Genomic DNA, 18,310 nt, shown 5'->3' with positions numbered 1-18,310 from the left:
GGTTCGTCATTAATTAAATCACATCGATCGATACCTACAAAAATCATGTAACTTGCTAACTACCTAAGTCGTTTGTCATTAATTAGATCTCATCCGTCGATACCTACATAATTACTAGCTAATAACTACTTAAGTCGTTCGTCATATAATTAAATTTCACCAGTCAGTATCTATCTAAATCGTGTCACTAATTAACTACTAATAATTCGTTATTAATTAAATCACATCCATCAACACTTACATAATCGCACCGCTACTACCTAAATTATTCGTCATTAATTAAATCTCATCCATTAATACCTAAAGAAATCATATCAATAGCTAATTATCTAAATCGTTCGTCATTAATTTAAACACTATCCATCAATACCTACATACATAAATCATGTTACTAGCTAATAACTGATTAAATAATCAGTCATTCATTAAATCTCATCCATCAATTATCTCTAACTAATTACCTAATTGTAGCTAACTAGTTGTTCGACTCTTAACATTATTTTAGCACAAGTTCTATTGTCCAACTAGGATCTTCTTTTTTCTTACTTTCTTTCCTTTTTCTTTTTCAAAAAAAGATACGTAAAATATCATTCGATCCTAATTTCCAATTTGATTCATTTAATTAAATACTAACATTTACTACGAATTTTATTGTTTCGCTATCGCTACTTACATATATATAGTGATGAACGAATTTGCTAACACAATTTTATCACTATCTTTATAAAAATCGCCTCATTAGTTAATTCTTATTGATCAACGATATAATTTCTATTTTCTAACAAGAATTTCTTTTACTATGTAACGTTTGTCGTTCAATTTCTATTTTTCTGTTTCACTAAAATGTGAAAAAATAGAATTCAGCGTAATTAATTTTTCTATTTCTCAACAGTAAGTATGCGATCATTTCCCACTTATTCATCGCTAGGTCCTACCGATAATCGTATAAATATTTTTCTCATAATAGTTACCCATAATTTGAGAAAATTATTACATTGACATCACTCATTTCCTCTGAACACTTTTAGCTTATACAAAATTTAGAATGCAAAATTCATCATTAACATCTCATTAATAAAATTAGTAGGAAATATCAACTTAATAACAAAAAAGAACTTTTTTTTCCAACTAAAAGGGCACAACCATTTCCTAATTAATTAGGACAATATTTACACTTTTTTTCTAAGATGAAAGAAAATGTTGTAAATACCTAAGAGCATCTTCAACAAATAAATACCTCCAACTTATTATACTCAAAATTCCAGCACTTATATTCTCCACCATTGCTTTTCCATCTTCAAGCTTCAATCCCAACCGTAAATCCGCCACGAGACCGCTAACGGTCTCGATCGAGCAACACCCCGGCGGTGGTAGCTCCTCCGAAAACCACCCTTCTAACCCTAAAACAAACCTACCTTTTCCTTTACAATTCATCACATTGAAAACCCCTCTATACCCTTCCAAAATTACGTCCCACATTATTATCACATCTCCGAGGGTATCGAACGATCCCAAATCCCCGTTCTTGATATCAGTGGCGGAGCCAGGACTCCTAGCAAACAAAAAACAAGGAATAAAGTATCCATAAAATATGTACATATATTTAAAATTCATGTCAAAGAATGACAAAAATCACACATGTATTGTTAATGAGATGGTGGACCTGGACAATTCTCGCTTAGCTTTTGGGGTGTCATTTCACAATTCAAAAATAAAGCTACTTAATTTTTGAAATAAAATTTTCATATTTAAATACTTGTTACTATAAACTATGGTCAAAATTTGAACATAAAAGACTTCTAATCTTTTGAAATAAAATTTATACATTTAAAAGCCAAATAAAAAACATTATACTCCACCCTAATTAACCACTTCAAATATTATTTTTTTTAAAAAAGTATATTAATAACAGAAAATATTTGAAAACTTGTTCAAAGAAACAAGTTTCCTACAAAAAGAAATCAATTGAACACACTTACCTCCTCCGATATTGCTCAACATCGATATCGAATCGAAAAATGCCTTTTTTGTCGAAATTAAGTTGATCTCCATGCTTGACTAAACTCACCACACACGTAGAGTTTTTATAAATGTTTAGTGCAAATATGATGTTTTTAAGCAAAATACAAGGTTTTGATGGCGGTTTCCATCGACGGTTACTCGCCCTCTGACCGAGGGCGAATAACCGCCTATAAGAAACATTTGAGCCATCATTATCGTTATTATTATTAAAATTATGAAGTGTTGATAGAGAAGGATAATAAGAACAACAAAGGGGTTGCCATATTTGATCTAAAGACATAGAAATTAACCATGATTTGCAAACACATGAAGAAATTGCTAGGGTTTTTGGATCAAGATGATTTGCTACAAGAACAACAACTTGCCATGGAGGTGGTTGTTTTTGTGATGATAATGGAACTATAGACATTTTTATTTTTATTTTATGAAAAATAAGATAAGATACTCTAGAGACTTAGATTTTATCCAATTTTAGTTAATTTTTCTTTATATAAGTTTTAGTCAAGTGTATAGATGTATATTTAAGTGAAACGTGTTGAGTTCTTGAAAATTTTGCGTGTTTGGTGGCATGCCACGTATATGTGATTTGGCTACTCACACATTAGTCCTTTTATTGACACGCTTCAAGGAAGATTGTGTTTTTTTCTCTTTATTTTGGTGTGCTGTGCACTATTTTAATTAAATTAAAAAATCATCAATTCTAACTTGGATTGTTATTTTCCTGATTTAATTTTAAAATTAATAATTATATTGTTTGATTTCGAATTTAAAAAAGAAAAGAAAAATGAAAAGATGGAATTTACATATAAGTTTGGAACTAAGTTGAAGTTAATTATTATTATTTTTAATTATTGTCTTTTATTATAATCAAATTTATATTTTATATATGAACATCTATAATTGATATGCTTATAAGTTTTGTATTTTAAATTTTATTTATGATTTATATTAGAAAGCATATTCAACAGATTCAATACTCACTTCTCGTAGAAAATATATATATATATATATATATATATATATATATATATATTGAAATTACAAATAAAATTATGATTATGTTATTAATTAATGACGCAATCGAATAACTAAATAAAAAAAAATATAAATCAAATTTATTTTAATTCAGATTGAATGACAGTTTTGTTAGGTAGTGGAGCCTGATTAATTTTAGGTTTTCCTATTTATTCTCTATTTTAGGTTTTCCTATTTATTCTCTGTAACAAAAAATACTCTGATTTATTAATATAAATATACCTCACCGCCGTGGAAGTTTACTTACGGGGTTTTACCACGAAATATTGGGTTTTCTCTCTCTCTCCCCCTAGATTTCTCATCTTTTTCTCTTGAAAGTTCTTGTGTTCTTCATTCATCTAGTGTGTGTGCGTGAATTCGATCCTAACAACTGGTATCAGAGCTAAGAAGATTCAACACGATCACAGAAGATGGATACTTCGAAGCTTGGAATCGAGAAGTTTGATGGATCCGATTTTAGTTTCTGGAAGATGCAGATCGAAGATTATCTGTACCAGAAAGATCTTCACGAACCGTTGACCGGGGTGAAGCCGGAATCCATGACGGAGGAGAAGTGGAAACTCAAGGATCGCCAGGCTCTAGAGTTGATCCGGATGACTTTGTCAAGAAACGTGGCGTTCAACATCGTGAAGGAGAAGACTACGTCTGGTCTGTTGAAGGCACTGTCAAACATGTATGATAAAACCATCGGCTATGAACAAGGTATATTTAATGCGTAGATTGTTCAATTTACAGATGTCTGAGAATGGATCCGTTTCTGATCATATAAACGAGTTCAATATGATTGTGAGTCAACTCAATTCTGTGGATATCAATTTCGAATATGAAATTAAGGCGTTGATTTTGATGTCATCTCTGCCCGAGTCTTGGGATACTGTTGTTGCTGCGATTAGCAGTTCCCGTGGATCTGAGAAACTGAAGTTTGATGAAATTCGTGATGTTGTTCTTAGCGAAAGTATTCGCAAACGAGAAGTGGGAGATTCATCGGGCAGTGCTCTCAGCGTTGATCGAAGGGGGAGAAGTAAGATGAAAGGCCAAAATCAACATGGTCGATCAAAATCAAGGAATCGAGGAAAATCACCGAACAGATCAAACGTGACTTGTTGAAACTGTGGAGAAAAAGGACACTTTCGGACGAACTGTACAAAGCCAAAGAAGAAACAGAATCAAAAATTTGGAGATGACAATGATTCTGTAAATTCAGCAGAGGACATTGGGGATACTCTAATCCTTAGTGTGAACAGCCCGGTTGAATCATGGATTTTGGATTCTGGTGCATCTTTACATTCGTCTCCAAGCAAGGAGTTGTTCCAAAATTTTAAATCTGGAAATTTTGAAAAAGTATATCTTGCTGACAATAAAGCCTTAGAGATTGAAGGAAAGGGGGATGTTTGCATAAAGACCACCTTGGGAAACCAGTGGACATTGGAGGATGTCAGATATATTCCTGGGATCAAGAAAAATATGATCTCTGTTGGTCAGTTGGATAGCACGGGATATGCAGCAGAGTTTGGGAAATGTTCGTGGAAGATCGTGAAAAGTGCTATGGTAGTAGCTCGTGGCACCAAATCTGGAACCTTGTACACCATTGCAGGGTGTATAAACATGGCCGCTGTTGCTGAAGGTGCTTCCAGTTCATGTCTGTGGCATAACAGACTTGGACACATGAGTACTAAAGGAATGAAGATGCTGGTTGCAAAAGGAGCATTAGAGGGTCTGAAGTCTGTTGATATGGGTCTTTGCGAGAGCTGTGTTATGGGCAAACAGAAAAGAGTAAGCTTCACAAAGACTCCTAGAGAGCCAAAGAAAGTGCGGTTGGAAATGGTACATACAGATGTTTGGGGACCATCTCCAGTATCATCACTTGGAGGATCCAGATTATATGTTACCTTCATTGATGATTTCAGCAGGAAGGTATGGGTTTACTTCTTAAAGCATAAGTCAGATGTGTTTGAAACTTTCAAGAAGTGGAAAGCTGAAGTTGAGAATCAGACCGGTTTGAAAGTCAAATGCCTAAGGTCTAACAATGGAGGAGAGTATGACAAATCAGAGTTCAAGGCATTCTGTGCAGCTGAGGGAATCAGATTGATGAGAACAGTTCCTGGTAAGGCAAGGCAGAATGGAATTGCTGAGAGGATGAACAGAACATTGAATGAGCGTGCAAAGAGTATGAGGATACACTGTGGGCTGCCCAAAACACTTTGGGCGGATGCTGTGAGCGCAGCTGCATACTTGATCAACAGGGGACCATCAGTTCCTTTAGGGTTCAAGATTCCAGAGGAGGTGTGGACAGGAAAAGAACTCAAGTACTCACACTTGAGGACTTTTGGTTGCACTGCTTATGTTCATGTTGATCCAGAAAAGAGAGACAAGCTTGATGCCAAGGCTGTGAAGTGTTACTTCATAGGATATGGTTCTGATTTGTTTTATTATAGGTTTTGAGATGACAAGAACAGAAAGATCCTGAGACATTGTGACGTGACATTTGATGAGTCTGTCCTGTACAAGGACAGAGACCAGAAGTATCTAGAGATTACAAAGCAAGTGGGAGTTGATGTTGAGTTGGAGAAGAGTAACCTCAGAGATGTCGAAGCAGATACTCAACCAACTCCTACTGAAGAATCTGAAGTGGAGCAAGTTACACCTGAGCAGGTGTTAAGGAGATCATCCAAATCCATCATGGCACTAGATAGGTATTCACCTTCATTACACTATCTATTGCTGACTGATGAGGGGGAACCAGAGTCTTTTGATGAGGCCCTACAGGTGGAGGATTCGATCAAGTAGGAGCAATCTATTGATGATGAGATGAGGTCACTTGAGAAGAACGACACATGGGTGTTGACTGAGTTACCTGCAGGGAAGAAAGCTTTGCTGAACAAGTGGGTGTTCAGAATCAAGACTGAACCAAATGGCAAAAGAAGGTTCAAGGCTCGTTTAGTGGTTAAAGGATATTCACAAAGGAAAGGTATTGATTATGCTGAAATATTCTCTCCTGTTGTGAAGTTAACCTTTATTCGAATTCTGTTGAGTATTGTTGCATCGGAAAATTTGCATCTAGAGCAAATGGATGTAAAAACAGCGTTTTTACATGGAGATCTGGACAAAGAGATCTATATGCAGCAACCGGAAGGATTTGTGGTTCCAGGCAAGGAACACATGGTGTGCAAGCTCACCAGGAGCTTGTATGGACTAAAGCAAGCACCAAGGCAGTGGAACAAGAAGTTTGACTCCTTCATGACCAAGAGTGGATTCTGCAAAGCTGAAAAGGATCCTTGTTGTTACTTCAAGAAATACACTGATTCATATGTCTTTCTACTCTTGTATGTGGATGATATGTTGATTGCAGGATCTAGTATGAGGGAGATTAACAATTTGAAGACAAGGTTGTCTGCATTGTTTGAGATGAAAGATTTGGGTCCAGCAAAGCAGATTTTGGGGATGAAGATTTCTCGGGATAGATCTGCTGGCACTTTAAATCTATCTCAGGAGTTGTACATTGAGAAGGTGCTGAGAAGATTCAGGGTTAATGATGCTAAACCCAGGACTACTCCATTGGCAAATCACTTTAAATTGTCAAAGGAGCAGTCACCCAAGACTGCCGAGGAGCGTGATCACATGGCACTTGTTCCATATGCTTCAGCAGCTGGTAGTTTGATGTATGCTATGGTCTGCACTACACCTGATATAGCACATGCAGTGGGAGTTGTTAGCAGGTACATGGCGAACCCTGGGAAAGAGCATTGGGAAGCTGTGAAGTGGCTTCTGAGATATCTGAGAGGTACATCCAGTACTTTACTTTGCTTTGGCAAAGGCAAGGTGACTCTACAGGGTTTTGTGGATGCTGATCTTGGTGGGGATGTTGACTCGAGCAAGAGTACATCCGGGTACATTTACACCATAGGTGGAACATCAGTGAGTTGGATGTCCAGACTTCAGAAGTGTGTTTCTCTTTCATCTACTGAAGCTGAGTATGTGGCAATAGCTGAAGCTAGGGAAGAGATGATATGGCTGGCAGATTATCTTGAGGAATTGGGCAAGAAGCAGAGCGAGAAGATTCTTTACTCAGATAGTCAGAGTGCCATACAGTTGGTGAAAAATCCAGTCTATCATTCGAAGACAAAGCACATCAGAAGGCGATACCGTTTCACTCGCAGGGCAGTGGAGGATGGTGATATGTGCTTGGAGAAGATAGAGGGTGCAAAGAACCCGGCAGACATGTTGACGAAATGTGTTGATGTTGGAAAACTGAGGTTATGTAAAACCTCGGTTGGTCTTCTGTAGTTGTTGCTACAGATGTTGCGGTGCGGTAAAGATGTTGATGATGAAGAGATTTTTTTTTTGAGAATATATTTTGTTGGATGACTGAGTCAGTCTCCTAGTGAGAGAATTGTTAGGTAGTGGAGCCTGATTAATTTTAGGTTTTCCTATTTATTCTCTATTTTAGGTTTTCCTATTTATTCTCTATTTTAGGTTTTCCTATTTATTCTCTGTAACCAAAAATACTCTGATTTATTAATATAAATATACCTTACCGCCTGGAAGTTTACTTACGGGGTTTTACCACGAAATATTGGGTTTTCTCTCTCTCTCTCTAGATTTCTCATCTCTTTCTCTTGAAAGTTCTTGTGTTCTTCATTCATCTAGTGTGTGTGCGTGAATTCGATCCTAACAAGTTTTTCAAAATAGAAAATTAAAAAGATCTAATCAAATAGCTAGTATAACAAAAAATCAAATACACTCTTAAATTTTGATACCAATAATGAAGTCGTATAAATCTATTTTATACTGAAAAAATTGGAATAAAGCGTTGTGTTTTTCAAAATATTTATAGTTCATTAGCATAGTTCACATACTTATTCTTCTCCCTCTCGACATATTGGTAGTAATTGTTGGGTATGTAGCAAGAATTGATGGAAATAGAGGGAAGGAGAGGAATTCGAAAAGTTTAGAACTTGAAAGGTTGGGAACTTGAAAAGTCCTCTAATGCTTTAATGAAAAAGGCAATAGTCCCTCATCGGTAATGGAAATGAAAATAAGAGAGTTTAAATAAATAAACACTCCTATTAATTGTTAAAAGGGTTGGAAAGAGGGACTCCCCTCGCGTCGTCGTCGTCGTCGCTCGCTCGCTTCGGCTTCGGCTTTGGCAAATGATCGAGAGATAATTTTTTGGACAAATTTATTTTAATTATTTATTAATTAATTAAATGGCCAAAAAATTATTTTCAATTAATTAGTTGATAACAGAAGTTAACCGAAATATTTTCAACTTTTTAGTTAACCCGACCCGACTCGGATTCACGCGTGTGACCCGTTTTAAATTCCATTATATTTAAAAATTCCCGCCATGATTGTTCTGAAAGGTTGCAACTTTAACAGTCAATACCATTTGAAAGTTTGCAACCTTTCATTAATGGTCGTGTCAATTCTGAAAGGGTTGCAACCTTTCAGAATATATTCTTCTTGCATATAAATACCATTCAGTCTTCAGAATATTTCTCTATGAATTTTCTGATCTTCCTTCTTCTTAAAACCACATATTTCTTCGTGTACTTTCCTGTTGTGGATTGATTCGCTGACAGTAGAGTTTTTGGTATCTATACTCTACTGATTAAGATCATTTTACCCTGGGAGGTTATATTCCAAATCAAACATCGGATACTAGAGGGGAATAATTTCCTTAAGGGGATACTGTGAATTCAGTGGACTTGATTTTCTTCCTAAATTACTAAAAAAAAAAGTTTTTCAGATTCTGGTAAGTTTTTACAGATTCAATTATTTTTTACAAATAAATTTTTGTTCATCTTACTTACTGGTTCTAAAAATCTCAGTTACTTCGTGTTTCTGTATGATTTATTACAACCAGTAATTTCTTATTTTCATAACACAGATTTGCAACAATCTTAAGGAAATTAATAAATCTGTGTTTCTGGTGGAGACAAAAATCTTTGTGATTTTATACTCCTTTAAGTCTGCAATTATAGTTTATTGCTTACTTATATTGTATCAATTTTGTTTATCAGAAATGGAAAACACTGGTGTTACAGTGGTTGTTGCTGCACCAACCCGAACTCTTGTATCACAAGCAGAGAAACCGGGTAAATTCATAGGTGTGAATTTCAAAGGATGGCAGCAACGAATATTTTTCTGGTTTACCACTCTTGGTCTGCAGAAATTTACAGGTGAAGTTACTCCAGCTCGTGCTGATGATATGCCAGACAGGGAAAAATTTATGACTGTTGAAGCATGGAAACAGTCAGACTTCCTATGTAAAGGTTATATTTTGAGTGCTTTAGAGGATGACTTATATAATGTCTATAGTGCAATAACAACTTCTAAAGAGTTGCAGAATGCACTTGAGAAGAAATATAAGACAGAAGATGCATGCTTGAAAAAGTTTGTGGTCGCAAAGTTTTTAGACTATAAAATGGTAGATAGTAAAACTGTTGGATCACAAGTGCAGGAACTTCAACTTATTCTCCATGATTTGATTGCTGAAGATATGGTAGTAAATGAAGCTTTTCAAGTGGCTGCAATGATCGAGAAGTTGCCTCCTTCGTGGAACGATTTCAAGAATTATCTAAAGCACAACCGTAAAGAAATAAAGCTTGAAGATCTTGTGATTCGGCTCAAGATTGAGGAAGATAACAGAAATGCCGAAAAGAAGTCGCGTAAGATTTCAACAATCATTGGAGTTAATATTGTTGAAGAAGCTCCTACCAAAGTTAAAAAGAGAAAGAAGTCCAATGGGCAGAAGTCAGAACAGGCCAAGAAGAAATTCAAAGGCAACTGTTATAATTGTGGCAAGGCTGGTCATAGATCTTCTGATTGTCATGCTCCAAGAAAGGACAAAAACAAAGGCAAAGGCAAAAGTCAAGCAAACATCGTGGAAAAGATGGAAGATGCAGATGACTTGTGTGCAATGATATCGGAGTGTAACTTAGTTGGAAATCCCAAGGAGTGGTTTCTCGACTCAGGTGCCACTAGACATATTTGCTCTGCGAAAAAAGCCTTTGCAACGTACACTTCTGCTGAGTACAATGAAGATTAATTCATGGGAAATACAACAACAGCAAGGATTGCAGGAACTGAGAAAGTAATGTTGAAAATGATATCAGGCAAGATATTGACTTTGAACAATGTTCTGCATGTCCCTACTATTAGGAAGAATTTACTTTCTGCTGCACTACTCGTTAAGAACGGGTTTAAGTGTGTCCTAGTTAGTGATAAAGCTGTAATAAATAAGAATGAAATGTTCATAGGAAAGGGCTACCTCAATGAGGGTCTTTTCAAACTAAATGTAATGGTTGTTGACAGTATTAATAAAAATTCTGCTTCTGTTTACTTCTTGGAGTTAAGTTATTTATGGCATGCCCGTCTGGGACATGTAAATTACAAAGCCCTGCGAAAATTGGTTAATCTAGAAGTATTGCCTGATTTTAAATGCGATAAATCGAAATGTGAAATTTGTGTGGAAAGTAAGTTTGTTAAACATCCTTACAAGTCTGTTGAAAGAAATTCTAAAACTTTAGACTTAATTCACACAGATATATGCGATATGAAGTCAACACCATCTCGTGGTGGAAAAAAATATTTTATGACTTTTATTGATGACTGCACTCGATTTTGTTACGTATATTTGCTTAATAGTAAGGATGAAGCAATTGATGCATTTAAGCAATACAAAAATGAAGTGGAAAACCAATTGAATCTAAAGATAAAAATGATTCGGAGTGATAAAGGTGGAGAATATGAATCTCCTTTTGCAGAGATATGTTTGGAATATGGTATTATTCATCAAACTACTGCACCTTATACACCCCAGTCAAATAGTTTAGCAGAACGAAAGAACAAAACATTAAAGGAAATGATGAATGTCTTAATGATCAATTCTGGTTCACCGCGAAATCTTTGGGGGGAAGCGATCCTTACAGCTAATAAAATACTCAATAGAGTACCCCATCGAATATTCCATATGAGTTGTGGAAAGGAAGAAAACCCAACTTGAAATATTTCTAAGTGTGGGGGTGTTTAGCCAAGGTAGAGGTTCCTTTACCGAATAGAGTTAAAATTGGACCCAAAATAATAGATTATGTCTTTATTGGCTATGCTGTGAATAGTAAAGCCTGTCGGTTTTTGGTTCACAAATCTGATAATCCTGAGATTCATGTTAGTACAAAAATTGAATCAGATAATGCAGAGTTTTTTGAAAACATTTATCCGTATAAAACTGAAAGTGAGTCAACAAGTGAAAGACCTAAACGACCACGAGAAGAATCAATGGAAAATATTCTAACTAGTGAGGAACCTAGGCGAAGTACTCGACAACGAAAATCTGTTTCTTTTCGACCAGATTTTGTAGCACTATTGCTTGAAAATGAGCCTCAAACATTCAAAGCAGATATGTCTTCGTCAGAGTCAACTTATTGGAAAGAAGCAGTCAATAGTGAGATTGAATCAATTTTAAGCAATCACACTTGGAAATTGATTGATCTTCCTCCAGGAAATAAACCTTTAGGATCAAAGTGGATTTTTAAAAGGAAAATGAAACCTGATGGGACTATTGACAAATATAAGGCTAGACTGGTAGTCAAAGGGTACAGACAAAAGGAAGGTCTGGACTACTTTGACACATACTCTCCAGTAACAAGGATAACATCAATTAGGATGTTAATAGCACTAGCAGTAGTGCATGATCTTAAAATCCACCAAATGGATGTAAAGATAGCCTTCTTAAATGGAGAGTTAGAGGAAGAAATTTACATAGAATAACCTGAAGGGTTTATAGTTCCTTGTAAAGAAAAGAAAGTGTGCAGACTTGTGAAGTCACTTTATGGACTCAAGCAAGCACCCAAACAATGGCATGCTAAATTTGATCAAATAATGTTGGCAAATGGATTCAAGATTAACGAATGTGATAAATGTGTTTACATTAAAAATGTTATGAATCATGAAATCATTGTTTGTTTGTATGTTGATGACATGTTAATACTGAGTAAAGAAATTGATGATATAAATGCTACTAAGCCATGTTGTCCAGCAAGTTCGATATGAAAGACTTAGGAGTTGCTGATTTGATCTTAGGGGTCAGGATTATTAAAACTCCCCAGGGACTAGCATTATCTCAATCTCATTATATTGAAAAAGTATTGGATAAGTTCAATTACTTGAATTTAAATGTAGTCAAAACTCCAATTGATTTAAGTTGTACATTTAAAAAGAATGAAGGTCAAAGTGACTCATAATTGGAATATGCCAGAGTGTTGGGAAGTTTGATGTATATTATGAATTGCACGCGACCAGATATAGCATGTGCTATTAGTAAACTGAGTCGGTACACTAGTAATCCGAATCAAACTCACTGGATGGCTATGAAATGTGTGTTGGGTTATCTAAAATGGACACAACATTATGCTTTGCATTATAATAAATATCCTGCTGTGATTGAAGGATATAGTGATGCAAATTGAATCACCGGGTCAAATGATGTAAAATCCACGAGTGGTTATGTATTCATACTTGGTGGAGGAGTTGTCTCTTGGAAATCTTCCAAACAGACATGTATTGCTCGCTCCAAAATGGAATCTGAATTCATTGCTTTGGATAAGGCTTTTGAAGAAGCGGAATGGCTCCGGAATTTCCTAGAGGATATTCCATTCTGGCCCAAACCTGTTGGACCAATTTGCATACATTGCGATAGTCAAGCAGCAATAGGTAGGGCAGGGAGCGTTATGTACAACGGGAAGTCTCGTCATATATGACGTAGACGTAAAACCATAAGACAACTGCTCTCTAGTGGAATTATCACAATTGACTATGTAAAGTCAAGCGATAATGTGTCAGATCCACTAACGAAAGGCCAAGTGAGAGAGGCAGTTGAAAGATCATCTAAGGGAATGAGTTTACGGCTTAGGACAAGTCAGCATGACGGTAACTCTATCTAGCAGATTGGAGATCCCAAGAGCTAGATTCAAGGAGAAAAACAAAGTTGTGGCTGACGGTTCGACATTGTCAATTAACTCAATCCATTCTCATGATGAAGACAATGTTCAGGAAAAGGTCAAGACTTTAAGGCTTGTTAATGAGGTAATAAAGCTTAAAGTTTTTAAAATTTGCTAAGTTTGGTAGATTTGACCAAATAGTGTATCTACGAGATGACACGGTTAGAAATCACCTATGTGAGTGTGAAGTGGAAGCCGCTTCAAAGAGAATTTTATGTCAAAAGCCTATTCTCTATACACTCATGAAACCAGGAGGTGTTCATGGCTGAAACGAACACAACCGTAAGAATCATAAACAGTAAAGGGTTAATTGTGTGACATATGGTTGTCTAGGTATACACCAAAGTTCGACGGTTCAAAGATATCACATCTACCGATTGACCGAGTATATCCAACATATGTTCACTACGGAAAGTCCAAGAGGAAACCTACTTATCCAGATACAATTAATCCTTGTTTGTAAAATACACAATTGTCTGTGCATTCCTATGTTATAACTATTCCCCATCAATGTGGGGGATTGTTGGGTATGTAGCAAGAATTGATGTGAAATAGAGGGAAGGAGAGGAATTTGAAAAGTTTAGAACTTGAAAGGTTGGGAACTTGAAAAGTCCTCTAATGCTTTAATGAAAAAAGGCAAAAATCTCTCATCGGTAATGGAAATGAAAATAAGAGAGTTTAAATAAATAAACACTCCTATTAATTGTTAAAAGGGTTGGAAAGAGGGACCCCCCTCGCGCCGTCGTCGCCGTCGTCGCTCGCTCGCTTCGGCTTCGGCTTCGGCTTTGGCAAATGATCGATCGAGAGATAATTTTTTGGACAAATTTATTTTAATTATTTATTTAATTAATTAATGGCCAAAAAATTATTTTCAATTAATTAGTTGATAACAAAAGTTAATTGAAATGTTTTCAACTTTTTAGTTAACCCGACCCGACTCGGATCCGCGCGTGTGACCCGTTTTAAATTCCGTTATATTTAAAAATTCCCGCCATGACTGTTCTGAAAGGTTGTAACTTTAACAGTCAATACCATTTGAAAATTTGCAACCTTTCATTAATGGTCGTGTCAATTCTGAAAGGGTTGCAACCTTTCAGAATATATTCTTCTTGCCTATAAATACCATTCAGTCTTCAAAATATTTCTTTACGAAATTTCTGATCTTCCTTCTTCTTAAAAAACACATATTTCTTCGTGTACTTTCCTGTTGTGGATTGATTCGCTGACAGTAGAGTTTTTGGTATCTATACTCTACTGATTAATATCATTTTACCCTGGGAGGTTATATTCCAAATCAAACCTCGGATACTAGAGGGGAATAATTTCCTTAAGGGGACACTGTGAATTCAGTGGACTTGATTTTCTTCCTAAATTATTAAAAAAAAAGTATTCCAAATTCTGATAAGTTTTTATATATTCAATTATTTTTTACAAATAAATTTCTGTTCATCTTACTTACTGGTTCTAAAAATCTCAGTTACTTCGTGTTTCTAAATGATTTATTACAACCAGTAATTTCTGATTTTCAAAACACATATTGGCAACAATAATTTTATCGTCTTCCATAAATATTTATGATTTTTAAAATATTAAAATGAAAATTTATATATATATAAAATCAGTTGTGATCAATTTATTATCTTTAATAACTGTTTATAATCTTTAAAATATTTACATAATAATTCATCTTTTCTCTTGATATATCAAACCATGATCAATTTAAATTTTAATAAATATTTACTACCATTCAAATATTTACATAAAAATTTATTTTCTCTTTCTACATATATATTAAGATTAGTTTGTTGTCTTCAATAAATGTTTATAATCTTATCAGATTTGCATAATGAATTATCTTTACTCTCGACTGTTTCAACATATCAAATCGTGACCAGCTTATTTTTCTAATAAATTTAATTTTTGAAATATTTAAAGATTTCATGTCTTTCCTTGTGATATTTCAAATCATGATCAGCTTACTGTCTTCAACAAATTTTAATCATTTTTAAAGCATTTACATAATGATTTGTCTTCCTCTAGAAATATTAATCATGACAAGCTTATTGTCTTCGATAAATATTTATAATGCTCAAAACATTTACGTAATTGTTTGTCTTTGCCCTCAACATATCAAATAATAATTTTGTTATCTTCAATAAATATTTACACAAAAATTTATCTTTTCTTTTGACATATATATCAAATTTTTGATCGTGACCAGTTTATTGTCAATAATATTTACAATTTTCAAAATATTTACGTATTGATTTTTCTTTGCTCGACGTATCAAATCGCGACCAGCTTATCGTCTTCAATAAATATTTACGATCCTTAAAACATTTTACATAAAGTTATTTGTCTTCGCTTCCTACATATATATCAAATACTAGCTTATTGTCTTCAATAAATATTTATAATTTAAAGACATTTATAACTACTACAAAATTGTAAATTTCCTACGGAATTTACTTGGGGATTACTTCCGTAGCAATTTCCTACAATTTTCATGTGAAAATATGAAGTTCCTAAATTCTAGAAATTTTTACATGCTAAAAATTTCTATCCAAAAAAATTGATAGGTAAATTTGGCATCATTCACAAAACCATTTCCTGAAAAATTATTTTAGCGGAAACAATTTGTAAATATCATTTCATAGGTAAACTTATGAGTGATAAAAAATATTTTCTTTTTCTGTTTGCCAGAAAATTCATAGTTTAACTTATTTGTTGATTTAGTTAAAAAAATTATCTAAAAATAATTTTGTATGTGTAATTTCTGTTCAATTTTTGGGGAATTTATTTCTTAGGAGTTTACTTGAAAATTTTTCTATTTAAAGAATAACTTGAGGATTTTATTGTTGTGAATTTGATTGGAGATTTTCCAAGAAATTTACTTGAAAATATGTACTTGATTTTTTAAAAATATAATTTAAATATTTAAATTTAGAGTCTCCGAGGAATATTTCCTTAAAATCATATTTACCACAATTAAAAATCATAATAATATAAAAAATGTCAATGATATTAGAATAATTTTATTATTAAATATTTATTCTACTTTTAAGGTTAGATAAATTAGTATACAATAATTAGATAAATTAGTATACAATAATACCAATCTAATAAGATGTTGGAGCATTCATTTACAAAAAAGAGTCATTTTGTGGAGGTTTTTTTATTGATATTGTGGGAGTTTTTGATCCACACAAAATTAATTGGGGCGGTTTTAGATACTGGCACAATTATTTATGTCACGAGCATATTTATGACGGTTTCATAGATCCTCCATTACATCCTTCACAAAATGAATTTAAAATTTGTGGCGATTTTTAAAATCAATTTGTGGTAATTCGTAACCCCTTAAATATGATTTTAGAACTTTACAACTATACTCTACAAGAATTTGAAATTTGTGGTGATTTTTAAAATCAATTTGTGATCATTTGTAGCCCCTTCAATATGATTTTAGAACTTGAATAACTACACTCTACAAGGGTTTATATAACCCACACAATATAGTCTCAATATTTTATTTAATTCTTTTTAGAGGGTTTTTATCATTTATTTTTTTATCCCCCCACCTCCACCTCTGAGCTCTCACCCCTTTGCTCCCTTGGTGACTGAGGGGTGCTTGCCATCCAACCAATTTCATCTCTTCATTAAGAAAATTGAGTTTTGTCATTTATAACATAGATTACATTAAAAAAATTCAAGTTATAAAACAATATAAATCTTAATTCATGACAAATTGACACAATTAGTAATTATGTTTGATAACTTAATGTTTAAAACTTCAATTGATAACTTAATGTATAAAACTTCAACAAGTGATTTCACATTAAACAAATGTAAAAAAGATAATATAGTAATTTAATTATAGTGATTTGAGTTTATTATTTTAATTTCATATTTTCTTTCATCACAACAACACCATATATTCTAATAACAAAATAATATTTTATTGATATAATAAATTTATATTCATTGATTTTTAGATAAAGACAAATTTATACATTCATATGTAAAAATAATTTTAACTATATTGTAATTGGGTCTTAATAGAACATCCTAATATTAACAACATATATTTAAAGTCAAATATTAAAATTTAAATGCACAATTTAATTATATTCAGATTTTGACATTTTAATCTTATTAAAAATAAATGATACCTAAATCATCTCAAATGATTTCTTATTTTAAAGTCAAAAAGAGCTACTAGCTAGTACCTTATGGTGAATGTTGTTTATTTTTTAATCTTACCTAATATTGTATGATTGCACATCCAACATCCAGTTCTTTGAAATATTCATCTCTTGGAAATATATTAAACTTTACCGATCTAGTGCTTATAATCATATAAGTGTCATCATATAAATTTACCTTTTACTTTAGTACATATATATATATATATATATATATATATATATAAGACCTCAATAATTTTTTTATTTTAACCATTAAATTACATATTATAGGAGTAACATTTTCATCTATTATTTCATTCTCTTGAAAGAATAAACCTAAATATCTAAATTATTTGTACTTTGTTGCCCAATTCAATTTACAACTTAATTTGCTCTTCTCATGCTAATTAAACATGCAATGCATACAATCAATTGTATTTCTACTTTCGATGAGAACCTTGTTTTCTAAAGTGTTTTCTATAATTCAATTTTTTTAATTTATTTTTTATTTTGTACACGTATAATAAATTGTAATGAATTGTGACATTTACAAAGCTTCACAATTTAATGTAATTTGCAGAGGTTATCACAAACATCCACAATAAAATTGCTATAAATTATAATAAATTGCGACTTTCACAAAACCTCACAAATTGATACAATTTCCAAAGGTTGTCACAAGTCTCGATAGTAAAATCGGCACAAAATAAATTATATCACAAATATTAAAATAAACGCTATAAAATAATTTTATAGTAGAGTTTCTAAAAAAACCCATAAATGAATCTCTACAAGTTAACCTGTTTTTGTATAGTGATTACCAAAAATGTCAGGATCAATAGCTTATATAAAAATAATACTTTATCTCACTAAAAATAAAACATTCCAAATTTATTTTTATTTTTTGATTTGAAAGATACAAAACATTAAAATAATATTACTAGTTTTTATCTAATAGAAAAATAATTATCATAAATGTAATCAATTTTGATTTAAGATTGTTTTATATTAAATTTTGTATTATTATATATGTAAATCAATCATAATTTTTAAGTAGAGGAAAGT

General features: G+C 33.1%; 1 protein-coding gene across 1 annotated transcript; it reads right to left on the bottom strand.

Annotated features, from left to right (window-relative positions):
- Positions 1-1,182: 1,182 nt before the first annotated feature.
- Positions 1,183-2,431, bottom strand: LOC101244947 (probable F-box protein At5g04010). Its single transcript, XM_069296537.1, has 2 exons — positions 2,313-2,431; positions 1,183-1,552 (listed from the first exon to the last, which is right to left on the bottom strand). The coding sequence occupies exons 1-2, from the start codon at positions 2,429-2,431 to the stop codon at positions 1,183-1,185; spliced, it is 489 nt and encodes a 162-aa protein (XP_069152638.1).
- Positions 2,432-18,310: the final 15,879 nt, after the last annotated feature.

Source organism: Solanum lycopersicum, chromosome 4, assembly GCF_036512215.1.
Source record: "Solanum lycopersicum chromosome 4, SLM_r2.1".
Classification (NCBI taxonomy): Eukaryota; Viridiplantae; Streptophyta; class Magnoliopsida; order Solanales; family Solanaceae; genus Solanum; species Solanum lycopersicum.
This window is presented reverse-complemented; position numbering and strand designations above follow the sequence as displayed.

Coding starts and splice junctions, on each gene's coding strand:
- LOC101244947 (XM_069296537.1), bottom strand. CDS start 2,431: ATGTCTATAGTTCCATTATCATCACAAAAACAACCACCTCCATGGCAA. Junction 1,553..2,312: donor TCATGTGTTTGCAAATCATG/GTTAATTTCTAT, acceptor TTTGTTTGCTAG/GAGTCCTGGCTCCGCCACTG.